The 15,492-nt window shown below is 48.2% G+C and overlaps 1 protein-coding gene across 1 annotated transcript; it reads left to right on the top strand.

Annotated features, from left to right (window-relative positions):
* Positions 1-7,329: 7,329 nt before the first annotated feature.
* On the top strand, positions 7,330-15,392 carry DDX39A (DExD-box helicase 39A). Its single transcript, XM_028519680.2, has 11 exons — positions 7,330-7,482; positions 11,429-11,640; positions 11,775-11,902; positions 12,510-12,602; positions 12,978-13,161; positions 13,847-13,965; positions 14,310-14,441; positions 14,535-14,644; positions 14,744-14,888; positions 15,015-15,162; positions 15,244-15,392. Exons 2-11 carry the CDS (start codon positions 11,433-11,435, stop codon positions 15,258-15,260), a joined length of 1,284 nt encoding a protein of 427 aa, XP_028375481.1. The 5' UTR covers positions 7,330-7,482; positions 11,429-11,432; the 3' UTR covers positions 15,261-15,392.
* Positions 15,393-15,492: the final 100 nt, after the last annotated feature.

Genomic DNA, 15,492 nt, shown 5'->3' on the forward strand with positions numbered 1-15,492 from the left:
CTTCAGGGCCCTTGTACAGGTTGTTTTCTGGTCTGGAATGCCCTTCCATCACATATCCTCCAGGCTGGACTCTGGACCATTTAGGTCTCTGTTTAAACATCACCTTCTCTGCGAGACCTTCCCAGGGTATCCCCATGCCTCATCATATCTGAAGACCATCATAACATGGTCTTGTTTTATTATTTATTTATTTATTTATTTATGCTTAAAGATTTATTTTATTTATTTTTAGACAGAGGGGAAGGGAGTGAGGAAGAGAGGGATAGAAACACCAATGTGTGGCTGCCCCTTGCATGCACACCACCAGGGACCTGGCTGCAACCCAGGCATGCCCCCCAACCAAGAATTGAACTAGCACCCCCCAGTTTGCAGGGCAGCACTCAATCCACTGAGCCACACCAGCCAGGGCCATTTGAAATGTCACCCCTTTCTGAAAGTGGTCAGTGTCTGGCCTATGCTCACTCAGTCTTTGTGGAGTGAGTGAGTGGATGCAGTGTGAGGAGAAAAGTATTCCAGGCCCATGGAGGCTTTGAGGAAGTAGTCACCCCACTGTGGAGAAGGCAGAAAAGCTGACACTGAAGTTGAGTTATGAAGGACAAACTAGGAATTTGCAAAGCAGATAAAAAGAAAAAGGGTATCTGGTGGAAGGAACAGCAGGAGCAAAGGACTAAAGGTGGGTGAGGGAGAACCTGACATGTCTTGATTCCTCTGCCCCCATCTCCCCTCACTCATTCCACTCTGGCCTCACAGCCTCTTCACCACTCCTCGGATATTCCTTTCCCTACCTCAGGACCTTTGCATTGCCTGCTCCCTCTGCTTGCAATGCTTCTCCTCATCTTAGCATTCTCTCTTCCTTACTTCATTTCCATCTTTGCTCACTTTCTTAGAGAAGTCTTCCCTAATTACACCTCCACCTAAAACAAGCCCTATCCTCTCCTTACCAAATGCTACTTCTCACATAGTTTGATTTTTTTCTTCTTTGCAAGTTTAAATACATTCGACTCTACTATTTTCTTTCTAGTCTGTCTTAACCAGGAAGATGAATGGTCTGTCTAATCTGTCATCTCGGCCAGGACAGAAATCATTATCTGTCTTGTTCACTGTTGAGTTCCTGGTTCCTAGAACAGGGTCTAGCATGTGCACACAGACATAGACACACACACATGCACACACATACAAAAGCTCAATAAGTAGTTGCCGGATATACAGATGAATGAACAAACAGGGCATCTTAAGGGGCATGGCTAGGGTTCCTGGTGCTGAGGAGACTGGAGTGGGGGCAGGCTCCAGATGGTGCGGATGAGCGGTGTGGTGCTCAGGCTTGATCCTGAGAACTGTGAGAGCCAGAAAGATTCTTAGCAGGGGAGAAACGGAATAAGATTTGTTTCTCTAAAGATAAAGCTCTTGCCCTGGCTGGTGTGGCTCAGTGGATTGAGTGCCGGCCTGCAAACCAAATGGTTGCTGATTCAATTCCCAGCCAGGGCACACGCCTCAGTTGGCCAGGTCCCCAATAGGGGCCCTGCAAGAGGCAACTGAATCTCTAGCACTTTGTATAAGAGGCAACCACACATTGGCGTTTCTCTCTCTCTCTTTCTCCCTCTGTTCCTCCCTCTAGTAAATAAGTAAAATAAAGATTTAAAGATAAAGCTCTTTGCTAACCAAGCCTCCACCAGTAGAGGCCAGAGAAAGAAATGAGAGTAGATTTATCTACTGCAGAAGAACTACATAAATGTGTTGCAAGGCTAAGGTCAAAAACAATGCCTTGAAGGGGAATAAAAAAGCAAGTAAAAAATCACACCCTTGGGTATTGTTGATATCCACTAAAAATTCAGAAAGTAAAACTATGTATCAAGTTTGTGGATACCTATGGAGTGTGCCTTGTATCCTGGCTGAGAAGGATTAGGCTACCTGGGTTCAAATGCTGGCACCATCACACGCTAACAGTGAGATCCAGAACAAGTTACTTCACTGTCCTGTGCCTCAGTTTCTTCAACTGTAGTAGGAGATGATAATAGCAGTGCCTACCTCATGGTTGCTGGGAAGCTTGATTTTTGTTAGGCACAGAAGAGGAGTATGGTTGTTGTCTAGTCTCTTTTTTTTCATTGAGGATGCTGTTTCTGCAATGGGGGATGGGAATGGAGTTTGGGAGGTGAACATAAGTAACTTACACTTTAAGTATAATGTGTTGCCTCTTATTTTTAATTATCAATTATTTTGAGTGAGGTACAATTTATGACGAAGTACACAGATGTTTTGGCATACAGCTCTGTGAATTCTTATACTGGATATGTACACACTCCTGTGGCCACTCCTCCAATGCATAAATTTTCCTTGTGGCCTTTCCGAGGCAAACTTGTCCTGTAGGTTCTATCATCATAGATTAATTTTGCCTCTTCTTGAACTTTGTACTGCATGGAATCATTTTGTGATATTTTTTCATACTGTTTTTTAAACCTATATTTTAAAGATTTTATTTGTTTTTAGCAAGAGGGGAAGGGAGGGAAAAAGAGAGGGAGAGAAACACCAATATGTGGTTGCCTCCCATATACCCCCAACCAGGGACCTGGCCCACAACCCAGGCATGTGCCCCAACCAGGAATTGAACCAGTAACCCATTGGTTCGCTCAATCCACTGAGCCACACCAGCTAGGGCTAATATTGGTTTATTTATTTTTTTTAAGAAGAGACTTTATTTTTATCTATTTTTAGAGAGAGGGGATGGGAGGGAAAAAGAGAGGGAGAGAAATATCGATATGCAAGAGAAACATCACATGTCCCCAGCCAGGGACTGAGCCTAAAACCCAGGGATGTGCCCTGACCCGGCAACCTTTTGGCCTACAGGATGACCCCCAACCTACTGAGCCACACCAGTCAGGGCTCATTTTATATTTTTATGTCTGGATTTTTAAAAAGATTTTATTTATTTTTTAGAGAGAAGGGAAGGAGAAAGAGAGGGAGAGAAACATCATGTGTGGTTGCCTCTCACGCAACCCCCATTGGGGACCTGGCCTGCAACCCAGGCATGTGCCCCAACTGGGAATCAAACCAATCATCCTTTGGTTACAGCCTGCACTCAATCCACTGAGCCACACCAACCAGGCCTTATGTCTGGATTTTTAATGTCTGGAATTCTTTCAATATGTTTTGTTTTTATTGAAATAGAATTCACATATTGTATATAATTCGCTCTTTTTAAGTTTTTAAGTGTGCAACCTATCATCTTTTTTAAAAGATTTTCTTTATTTACTTTTAGAGATAGGGGAAGGGAGGGAGAGAGGGAGAGAAGCATCAATGTGTGGTTGCCTCTCATGTGCCCCACACCAGGGGCCTCTCCTGCAACCCAGTCATGTGCTCTGACTGTGAATCGAACAGGTGACCCTTTGGTTCGCAGGCTAGAGCTCAATCCACTGAGCCACACAAAGCCAAGGCTGATTTTTAGTATATTAATAATGAATACGATGTTTTTGACATTCATCCGTAATGTCATGTCTATCAGTAGCCCGTTCCTTTTAATTTCTAGTGTCATCCATGGTGTGGATGGACTACAGTTTCTTTCTTCATTCACTTGTTAATGGACATTTTGGATTGTTTGCTGTTCGGGCCTATTATGCATAAAAAATAATCATTGCTTGTCATCTTTTTATAGGCAAAAAGATCTCTATCTAGGAGGGTTGCATAATCATGATGTAGGTGCCTGTTTAACCCAATGGCTCTCATCTGGGGTGATGTTGTCCCCTCCCCCAGGGAGAACATTAGCAATGTCTGGAGAGATTTTTTGTTGCCACCAGTGGTGGTGAGGTAGTTGCTACTAGCATCTCCTTGTCAGCCATGGGTGCTGCTGAACACCCTACAGTGGGACAGTCCCCACCACAAAGAATGATCAGGCCCAAATAGCAGGAGTGCTGAGGTTGAGAAACCTGGTTAACCTTCTAACAAACTACTGAATCATTTTCCAAAGTGACTTTCTTGTTTTACATGTTCACGAGAGCTTGTCCAGCCCCTGGCACTGCCAGTGTTTTTCTTTTTAGCCATTTTGGAAGAGTAGTTTTAAATCTTTTATATCTTAAAATAATTTTGAATTATTTTAAGCCAGTCAAGCCAATATGAAAGATGTTAGTGTTTGTTAATCGTGGGTGGTTGGGTGGTGGGTGTACTTTAGAGGCTCTGATCTTTTCCTTTTCTGGATTTGAAGTTTGGGGAAGGGTTATCTGTTTGTTTTTGGAACAGTAGAAGCTCTCCCTGGCTATATGGCTGTCAGGGTGCTGGAGTGTTTTCCAGTTTTCCCAGACTTTTCAGCTGGACTCAACTGGCTTCAGTGGCCTCCTCCACAAGTCATCTCAGATGATCTATTTACTCCCAAGCTCACCTCCCACCTGCTTTCCTGGGGCACCTTCTCTTTCCCCAGGAGAATGGTTTTCTCCAGGCTTGGGCCTCTGTCTCTATCTTCAGAGCATGCTGGCCAAGTCTAACAGAGGGAGATGACCTAAGCATGAACCACCGGCAGCTTTGTGACCTTGGGTCTGGGGTTAACCCTCTCAGGACTTCAGGTCACCCACCTGACAATGAATATGCTAAAGCATGCACCTCTTTGTGGGGTGGGAATTCAATCTGTATATGTATGTATGTATTATAGATTTTAGAGAGCAATAAGCATTTATTTGTTGTTTCACTTATTTATGCATTTATTGGTTGATTCTTGTATGTTCCCTGACAAGAGATTGAACCTGCAACCTTGGCCTTTCAGGATGACATTCTAACCAACTGAGCTATCTGGCTAGTGCAATCTGTGTATATATTTAGATTTCTTAGGACAAAGCTGAGCACTAGCACAGGACCTAGGGTAAGGAGAGTGAGGCACTTGTCTCAGATACAAAATTTAAGGGGGGTGCAGAAAACTCAAGATACACAATACTTTAATGTGATATATTTTTTAAATTAATGTAAAATAAATACAAATAAAGACAGGATCAGTAATCTTAATCTTTTTCTGCTACTTCAGGCACCACCATGGATTGGTGTCATGAAGCATGGTTACCGATTCCTGCCTTTACTTAAAATTTTGATATTTTATCTATCATAGATTTAAAACATTAGTTTTGAATTTAAAATAGTACATTCATATATTATTTATCTTAATGACTGAAAAAGATATAATTTATCTTGTTTTGTTTAGTGGTTGGTGCCCCCTAAATTTTGCATGCCTCACCCCCATCCTGGCCCTACTGGGCATACAGCAGGTGCTGTGTTATGGTGTAATTGCGAGAATTACATACAGTATTGACCTTACAGTATGTAAGTCTCCCTCTGGATGGACTGATTTCCCTTCATTGGGTGTTTTGGCTGAAACGATACTTCTGGTGGCATCGGCTTTATATTGGTTGTCTAGAGCACAGACCCCAAGATAGCCTACACTAACTGAAATTGAAATGCTAGAACCTTCTTGAAAAACAGTGGTAGAAGGGTTAACTGTTCTAGAAGGGTTAACTGTGTTAGGGGCTTAGGGAGACTGGAATTCTAGAGCAGGCTTACCTCACCTCCCCAATCTCTTCCATATCCACAAATCAAAATATAGCTGAGAAAAGACTGACTATACCAAGTATGGGCAAGGACCGAGAGCAACTGGAACTTTCACAGGATGCTAGTGGGAATGTGAGGAGGAACTACCACCTAGGAAAACTCAGAATCCACCTGGAACTAATATAAAATAATATTAAATGTAAACTGTACCAAGAAAAAACTCCAACTCAGGATCTACTAAAGCTATACACATGACCTAGGACCCACCATTCCACTTCCAGGCATTTACCATGGAGAAGTGAACTTAAGTTCACAAAAATACCTGTACAAGCTTTATTCACAGTGGCCAAACACCGGAAAAAATCCCAAGTATCCAACAATAAGTGAATGGAAAGTTTATATTGGCTATATTGGGCATAACCACACAGTGGAATACTATGCAGCAATAGAAAAGAATGAAGTATTGGTATGTGCAGCAACATGGTCAAATCTCAAAACATTTTGTTGAACCAAACAAAATAGACACAAAAGACAATGTATTGAATGATTCTGATAGGGAACTCAAGACTTGGAAAATTTTAGCTTAAGATTAAAAATTATAAGCCTAGCAAGTAATGTGTATGTAAAAGCTTTTGTTTCAGAAACTACAGATATGGCCTGTCCTGCCTCCTGGGAAAACAGCCGACCTCTTGGGTCACTGCTAAAGATTACCACCTGGGGACAACTGGAGGCATCAGGGCCTTTGTGCTCCAGGGACAAACGGCCAACAGCCCCTGGGAGCAGCTAACTGCCCAGGACAGGAATGTTGCAGCTTCTATCACCTAATCCTCCCTGAATCTCAAAGCCCTCACTGCACCTTGTTTATTGCGTTATAAAAAGTCTGGCCTGGAGAGAGAAGGCAAGATGGTCTGTTAGGGTATGAACCCACCATCTTCTCAGATCACCGGCCATCTGAATAAAGACTTCATGAAGATTGAATCGCTGTCATTGCTTATTGGTTTGGTAGTGACAGGCAATCCGAATGCCAGTGTCTTCTGGGTACAAGTCCATTCATTTGATATTCAAGAAGGACAAATCCATTCATTTGATATTTCTACAGTGATAGAAATCCACATAGTGGTTGCCTGGTGGGGGTGACAAGGAGGGTAGGGTGGTAAGGGGTGTGGCTGATGTGGGAGGGGCACAAGGGGACTTATTGAAAATGTGCCGTATCTTCTCTTGGCAATAGTCACTTTGGTGACAATCTGTTCCCTTTACTACAAACTTTATCTCAGTAAAGTATTAGGGGAAAACATCCTGATTATGGGTTTGTGGCCTGAACTTGTATGGCCACTGGCACAGCGTCTGACTCAGGACACGACTCTCAGCAAACAGAAACTACTGTTACTAAGACCATTTCTTTCACTCCCGCGCTCTGAGGGGCCCCTTCCCCAATGAAGGTGCAAAATGTCCTCTCCACGCTGGAGTCATTCTAAGCTCTCAATCTTCCTTAGAGCCTCCCCACTGGAGGGCCAGGAGATCGCAATTAGTGACTCTACAAAAGGCCTAAATTCCGTGCGCTGCGTAGAGGTCGCATTTCTGTGTAACATAATAGCTACAGGTCAATCGTCCTGGATTCGACTGCCAGTGTCAAATATGGCGGCGCCCACCGTGTGGCAAACCCTGACCACGTGAGGGTACGCAAACAGGCGCCGACCCAAACCGGGAGTCTATTTTTAGATTGACCAATGAACGCGAGGCGAGAGACACGCCCTTTTTCGTCTTTCCACCAATAGCCTCCCGAAGCCTTCAGCAGAATCCAATCAATGTTTCCTCTTCTCTTGACTGAAAAGCGAGCGGTCCAGTGAGCAGACCCTCAGTCGGACTGTAGAGGCCGGAAGCGCTGTAGCTCGTGTTGGGGCGCGGGACCGGTAACCGGGTTTAGTCGGCTCTTCTTGGAGCACGCGGAGGAGAACGGGGAACCAGGTGAGCGGCAGGTCGGGTGCGCGGGGCCCTGGTGTGTGGACGTTGGACCTGCGGGTGAGCGGGAGAGAAGAGACGCTGGGGGTTAAGGGGAGAAGGAATGGGGAGGTGAAACAAGGAGGGGCGGGGCAGTTGGGGCGCTTGCGCGCGCGGCTGTGACCGTTGGGCGCCGGGGAGCATGCGCCAAGGGCGGAACGGCAGTTGGCGCGCGGGACTCGGACCCTTTTCTGGGAGGTGCTGTCATGGCGCCCCGCGGGGAGGTCCAGACTTACGGCGAGAACCTGCGTGTCGGAGGAGATCTCGAGGCGTCTCGAGACTGTTTGGGGAGGTGTTCGGAGGGCGACGCCCTACCTGGTGCCGCGATGGGAGAAGCTGGAGCTTGCAGACGTGACGGGCTTCTCTGAGCTCGAGGGACTCGGCTCAGTTGTTGCTCTGAGTTTAGGGGGAAGGGAGTTCGTGGTTCCAGAGATTTAGGGCAAAAAACATGCTTTAGGGAATAAACTTTGAAGTGGGTATTCTTTCTAGAATTTGAGGGTGAAGGTGGAGTACACGTGCATGCATGAGCTGTCACTTGTATCAGCTTCCAAGTTCATCCGCTTCTGCGTCTTCAGTCTGTCACCGCCCTGGGCGGGACAAATCTGCCAGATTGTCTCCTGATCTAACTTGTTTTGAGGTTTAGATCCTGGCTAGCCACTTTTAGAAAATTTTGCTTCCCAAATTCTGAATGTGCCCAAATCTATCTACCCATCAAAACAAAACGACTTTGTTTGACTCTTTTAAGTACTACCTCTTGTTGAGCTAGGTTTGCAGCCTAGCGTATCGTACGCTGGCTCTCATGCCCGCAGATTACCCAGGACATTGGTCCCACTTTGTAGAGTGTTCCACTCTTTTTGCTACTTAACATGGCCCCTACCTTGGTTAGTCCTCTTTCCCTTGGTGACTGGTTTTCCCTGATGCCTGTCTCATCCCTCATTGCTCTTCCTAGTAACTTGCTCTTGGGCAAATGAAGGGCAAGTACTGATTGAGTCACTCAAATCTAAAACTAATTAGAGATTCCCTAGTACAAACACCCTGGACCTGCCCAGCTCCTTTACCTTTGTCTTCTGCCTGTGTCTGCCAGCCCGCCCTGCTCTTCATTCCCGGAAAGGGTCTGGTGCTTTTGGGACTGACCCATTTCTTTCTCCTGTTGTGTCTGCTGCCTGAGAAATGACCCCTTCTTGTCTTTGCCAGTTGGAATCCTCAGGGCTTGTATCAGATGACTTTTCAAGAATCAGATAATATATGCTCACTTTAGCCTCTAAACTCTGCCTTGAGGCTTTGATTAGTTTCATTTAGTGCTTACCTGGTATATGCCAGGTCCTCTTTTAGGCTCTTGCCTGGGGGGCTGGCATGACTTGAGGGGTACTTTTTAGATTGGGGCCAGTGGTAAATGCCTTTCTAGAGCAACATGCCTAAGGGAAGTGGAGGAATTCATGACCTTTCTAGGCAGCAGAAGCAACGTGTGTAAAGGAGCTGAGGGTGTAGGAGGCTCAGCAGTTAAGACCAGTGAGGGAGGGCAATGGGAGAGGCAAGGTCTGACTTTAGAGGGGACCAGTTTGTATAGGGCCTGGTAGGATGGTGAGAACTCGAGTTTTATTCTGAGCACAGTGGGAGCCTGTGGAGGGTTTTTGAGCAGGAGTGATGCTCTCTTACTTAGCTTCTATAGATTCCTTCTGGCTGCTCTGGGGAGAGTGGATGGAGAGTCATGGGGGATGGAAACCAGGGGGGCCAGTGAGGGGGCTGTTGGCATAATCCAGGCAAAAGATGATGGTACCCAGATTCCCATCACCTGACAATGAATAAACTGGTACTATGTTCTGTACAATGGAATGTTCAGTCATAAAAAGGAATGAATTACTGATATATGCTACAGCATGGATAAATCTTCAAAACATGCTGCATGAAAGAAGCCAGAAACAAAGGACCACATATTGTGTGATTCCATTATATTAAATGTCCAACATAGACATATTCATAGAAAAGAAAGTAGATTAGTGGTTCCCAATGGTTTTGGGAGGATATGATAGTTACAGAGTAGTTTGAGGTGGTGAGATGTTCTATAACTGACTGTGGTGATGATTGTATATACCTGTGATTACACTAAAAACAATTAAATTGTACACTGTATATGGTGTAGCATGTGAATATTTTAATGAACTGTTCTTTTTTTAAGATTTAATTTATTTATTTTTAGAGAGGGAAAGGAGGGAGAAAGAGAGAGAGAGAAACATCAATGTGCAGTTGCTGGGGGTCATAGCCTGCAACCCAGGCATGTACCCTGACTGGGAATTGAACCTGTGAAACTTTGGTTTGCAGCCCACGCTCAATCCACTGAGCTACGCCAGCCAGGGCAGTGAAATATTTTTAAAAAGAAAAAGAAAGGGCCTTGGCTACATAGCTTAGTTGGTTAGAGCATCTTCCCTATACACCGAGGTTGATGGTTTGAGCTTCAGTCAAGGCACATACAAAAATCAACCAATGAATGCATAAGTACATGAAACAACAAATCAGTGTTTCTCTCTCTGTCTGTCTGTCTCTAAAATCAATAAATAAAATTAAAAAGGAAAGAAAGGTAATTGATACCTGCAAGGTAGCAGGGGTGAGAACGGGCCTGATTCTGGTGGAATTTGTTAGCTGATTGGACAGGGCTGTGAGAAAGAAAAGACAGCCACTGAAAGAATGGAATTGCCATTTCCAAGATGGGTGAGCAGGCCAGTGGGAAGAAATGAAGGGTTTTGCGCTGGGCATTTTGAACTGAATTTCCAAAGGGAAATATGGAAGAGGTGGCTGGAAATTGAGTCGGAGTTGAGGGGAGTACTGTAGAGACACAAGTTTGATAGGACTCAGCACAGAGGTAGTGGAAGCCCTGGGACCAAATGAAGTAGCAGAGAGCATGAGTGACAGGAGGGCCAGAAGCTGGGCCCAGGGCCTTCTGTACCCGGCTTAGGAAGAAGGGCTCTTTCAGCACTTCTACCTACTAGTTTGGAGGGTGGGGTGGGGCAGGAGTGACAAAGACAGTATTGTCATATGTGGATCTCTATAACACTCTAGCACCTCTTGCACCCAGAAAGTGCTCTGTGTGTATTGGATTAAGTAGAGCTAGAGGTAAGCTTTGTATTAATTCCATTTACCATCTTGGCTTCATTTTTAATAGCCCAAGCCCAATGGGAGTCCTTTTCATGAGAGCACTTAATTATTCGCCAGTGTAGACCACAGAGAGAGAGGATCTGGGGCTGGGCAGATGCTGCTCTCTCACAGACTCAGGTCTCTGCAGCATCAGGTGCAGGTTGGGTGGGTTCCTTGGGGATTGACAGGGACAGGCCTTCTGCAAGGTAGGTGGTCTCAGGTGGTTTATTAGAACTGAGACCAGAATGGTGAGAAGGAGGCATTTGTGTGAAGACCTGGAAGCAGTTCATTCTGGTGGCATCAGTGGGCCGTATAAGCTTGGGGTAGGGGCTTGATGAGTCTGAGCAACCAAGCAAGGATGGGGATGATTTGAAAGGGGTGGTATGGAATGAGGTGGGCAGCGGCCAAGGAGGTGGGTTGTGAGGGCTGTGGGGAGGAATTGGGATATCACTCTGAGAGCAAGTGTGTGTACATGTGGGTGTAGCTGACGGTATAGGGAGAGCTGAAGTGGCTTGGAAAGTGGTAGAGATATGGCCACAACAGGCTGAAGCTGGGAGGTGCTACTAGAGTTAATGTGGGGGTGAGGGAAGGAGGGGCCACCAAATGATGTTCTGTCTCAGCTTTGTCAGCTGGGTGGCTTTCCAGGCCAAACCTCAGTGCGTAGCCCCTTTGGACCTGTGTCAATAGCCTGTAGTCGCTGTGCAGCCTTCTCCCTTGTCTGGTGGGTTTTCTTGCATGCATCTCAGTTGCTTCTCTGGGCCCTTCCCGCCTCCTCTGTTCTCAGCATTATGGCAGAACAGGATGTGGAAAATGAGCTTCTGGATTACGAAGAAGACGAAGAACCCCAGGCTCCTGCAGAAAGCACCCCAGCACCCCCTAAGAAAGATGTCAAGGGGTCCTACGTTTCCATCCACAGCTCTGGCTTCCGGGACTTTCTTCTGAAGCCTGAGCTCCTGAGGGCCATAGTGGACTGTGGCTTTGAGCATCCATCTGAGGGTATGCTTCCCTGGTCCCCACCACCACACCTCTCCTCTGACTGTCCTCGCTGTGGTTCCCTCAGCCACCTGATGAGGGGCCCACACAGAGGGAGCATCCGGTTTCCAGTCACTGATGTGCTCTCTCTCCCTCAGTTCAGCACGAGTGTATTCCCCAAGCCATCCTGGGCATGGACGTCCTGTGCCAGGCCAAGTCTGGAATGGGCAAGACAGCGGTCTTTGTGTTGGCCACTCTGCAGCAGATCGAGCCCGTCAATGGACAGGTGGGTGGGCGCCCTCGCTCCCAGGCCTAACCTACCTGAGGTAGCAGGCCCTATAGCCCCTTTGTTAAAAATTTCTGTTAACCACACTCTCTTTGTGGGCCTTAAAAATGAAATACAGTACTTAGTTGTAACAAAATTCCTCTTCAAAATAATAAGGCAAGAGAAAAAACTGAAAAGTGCCCTTAGTTTTGCTATCCGGAGATATGGCTGTTATTTTACTGTATATTTTCTAAATCGTCCTTATTTCTGAAGGGGGGTTATACTGCATCCAATTTTGTTACTGCCCTTGCTGCTGAGATACCATAGCTGTCTTCTCATGTTGTGAAAATTGTGTGCTACTCTCTTAGGGGATAATTGAGATGAATGCCAGTGTTATGTTCTTGTCCTGCTGGGGCAACATCCTTGGGCTGTGTGTGGGTACATGAGCTTTGGCTTCCTTAGGGTGCGTGGATAAGGAGGTAGCTTGTGTGGTTGCAGAAGGCCAGGTTAGCTGGAGAGCAGAGACTCAGCATGGGGCCTGTGCCTGGCTAGAGAGCAGTAGTGTGGGCTCTGGCCGGGGAGGATTTAGGACACTTCTTTGGGTGAGTCTTTCCTGCCCACCCCACAGGTGACAGTCCTGGTCATGTGCCACACTCGGGAACTGGCCTTTCAGATCAGCAAGGAGTATGAGCGCTTCTCCAAGTACATGCCCAGTGTCAAGGTGAGCACCCTGGGCCAGGCTGGGTGCCATGTGGTCCTCTGCAGCCTGACTGGCCTCAGCTCTCTGGCCCAGCCAGCATTTACCAAACTTGGCTGCAGCAGCTGCCTTTGAGGTTTGCGGTGGTTTATACTCCTTAAAAGTGTAATGAATTATGCATGGCCCCAGAGGCCTGTGCTGGTCTCCACCCTGGGCTGCTTTTCAATGGAGCTGTGCCCAGGCTCTCAGGCCTCTCTAGGCTTGAGTCTTGGGGCCTGCTGCACGCACTCAGCCTGAGGTGGCAGGACTGCAGGCTGGGTGACTCTCTTTATGGAGTGGAGTGAGAGGCTTCAGCCCTTAGGTGGGCAAAAGTGACTGACTTCCTCGACTCCTTCACAGGTATCCGTGTTCTTTGGGGGCCTTTCTATCAAGAAGGACGAAGAGGTGTTGAAGAAGAACTGTCCCCATGTTGTGGTGGGGACTCCAGGACGCATCTTGGCACTCGTGCGGAACAGGAGCCTCAACTTGAGGAACGTGAAGCACTTTGTGCTGGACGAGTGTGACAAGATGCTGGAGCAGCTGGGTGAGTGTCCCTCACTGGGTTTGTGGGGGCTGCCAGAGACCCACCCAGCCATTCCCTCCTCCCTTCCAGCCCACCAGACTTCAGAGCTTGGTGAGCTCTGACAGACCAAGGGCTTCACCACAGTTGGGGTCATGTGGGTGGCTGGCACATAGGTCTCCTGTAAATGACCTTAGGGCAAGTTCTTGTTTTGGTCTGGTGTGACCTGCTACTTTGACTCCCAAGCTGAGTGGGACCACAGGGCCCAAATGAGCCACCGCCTGGCACACATACATGTTAGCCCTGGGCTTACCATGGCCTTGTCTCCTGCTGGGTTAGTTCTAGGCCCCCTGCCTGCCCTCAGCCCTGACAGGGCCAGTCAGAGATGGGGCTTGTGTCCTGGGAGGCAGCTGCAGCTCTCACCCCAGCGGCTGTCTTTGCTTCAGGCTCCCCTCCCTGAAGCGTGGCTCCAGGTACGCTGGCACGGCTGCTTCGCTCTGGCAGCGTGTAAGTGGATTGCAGCTCCTCCTGGGCCTGCGCTCACCCTGAGTCCAACCCCACAGGCACTGGGGACTCGCCCCTCCCTCTGCTCCTTGCGCACACCACCCTCATCTTGGTGCTAGGATGGGAGGGGCTGGGACTGATCTTGGGTGGGGGTTGAGGTCTGGCAGGAGCTCAGGCCCACCTGTTTCTTGTCTTCCCCACCCAGACATGCGGCGGGACGTGCAGGAGATTTTCCGCCTGACACCCCATGAGAAGCAGTGCATGATGTTCAGCGCCACCCTGAGCAAGGAGATCCGGCCCGTCTGCAGGAAGTTCATGCAAGATGTGAGTAGGGCAGTGGCCAAGACCACAGTGCAGCAGCTTTGGGCCTCCTGGGTCCTGGGGCCCAAGCTGACTCTGCTGCATGACACCCACAGCACAATGCTGAGAGGCTGTGGAGCCCGCCCTCCCTCCTCTGTCTTGACAGTTTGGGAGCTGAGCTTGGTCCAGACCTGAGCCAGACCAGAGCTTAGATCCAGCTGTTGGGAGAGAAGTGTTTACTGGGCGCAGCAGCCTCTCTGGGTGCGTGACTGAGCATCACAGCATGGAGTCACTTCTGCAAGGTTCTGGACAGGCAGGGTGCCCAGAAGTAAAGCCTTGCCCACCCCTTCCTGCTCCCCTCTCCTCAGCCTATGGAGGTGTTTGTGGACGACGAGACCAAGCTCACGCTGCATGGACTGCAGCAGTACTATGTCAAGCTCAAAGACAGTGAAAAGAACCGAAAACTCTTCGACTTGCTGGATGTGCTGGAGTTCAACCAGGTGACATTGCTCTTGCCTGTGGAGGGGCTCTGGGCCTTTGGGAGGACAGTGCCTGGGGACTCTGGCCCTGACTCCGCTGCCTTCCTTTGGCAGGTGGTGATCTTTGTGAAGTCAGTGCAGCGCTGCATGGCCCTGGCCCAGCTGCTAGTGGAGCAGAACTTCCCAGCCATCGCCATCCACAGGGGCATGGCCCAGGAAGAACGGTGAGTACATGCTGCCGTGAAGGCCCAAGGCAGGACCCTGGGAGGCAGTGCTACCCAGGAACCCGGTACCTGATGGCTGCCTCTTCCTCCTGCATCCAGCCTGTCTCGCTATCAGCAATTCAAGGACTTCCAGCGGCGGATCCTGGTGGCCACCAATCTGTTTGGCCGAGGGATGGACATTGAGCGAGTCAACATCGTCTTCAATTATGACATGCCTGAGGACTCAGACACCTACCTCCACCGGGTGAGTGGCCCCATAGAGGTGTCACCTCCTTGATTATCACTTTTGGGGTGGGAACCAGGCCCAGCTTGTCCTCACATCCCCAGGTTATGTCTCTGTGGCCCGACCTGTGCTCTTATCTCCCTGCAGGTGGCCCGTGCAGGTCGCTTTGGCACTAAAGGCCTAGCTATCACTTTTGTGTCAGATGAGAATGATGCCAAAATCCTCAATGATGTTCAGGACAGGTTTGAAGTGAATGTGGCAGAGCTTCCTGAAGAAATTGACATCTCCACATACAGTAAGTGGCTCGAGCAGGAGGGGTGGGCTGGGGTCCGGGGGCCTCTCCTTTCTCAGTGGCCTCCCCACGTGTGTCTTACAGTCGAGCAGAGCCGGTAACCACATGCCTGACATCCTGGAGCCACCCTGCTTCCCACGTGCTGCTTCAAGTCCTTTGTAGGCCACAGTAGGCCTTTCTTTTTACTGTTTAAAAGCTGTAGATTTGTGTAAGAATAAATTTTTATTATGAAAGCCTGGCTTTCACCCATCTGTTCTTACTGGTCTCTCCCCATTTCGCAGATGCAGTGGGTCTGGCCAGGGAGCCCCTAACCAGCCAGCACAGCCACCTTCT

The sequence above is a fragment of the Phyllostomus discolor genome, chromosome 8, assembly GCF_004126475.2.
Source record: "Phyllostomus discolor isolate MPI-MPIP mPhyDis1 chromosome 8, mPhyDis1.pri.v3, whole genome shotgun sequence".
Taxonomy (NCBI): domain Eukaryota; kingdom Metazoa; phylum Chordata; class Mammalia; order Chiroptera; family Phyllostomidae; genus Phyllostomus; species Phyllostomus discolor.

Coding starts and splice junctions, on each gene's coding strand:
- DDX39A (XM_028519680.2), top strand. CDS start 11,433: ATGGCAGAACAGGATGTGGAAAATGAGCTTCTGGATTACGAAGAAGAC. Junction 12,603..12,977: donor AGTACATGCCCAGTGTCAAG/GTGAGCACCCTG, acceptor ACTCCTTCACAG/GTATCCGTGTTCTTTGGGGG. Junction 13,162..13,846: donor CAAGATGCTGGAGCAGCTGG/GTGAGTGTCCCT, acceptor TTCCCCACCCAG/ACATGCGGCGGGACGTGCAG.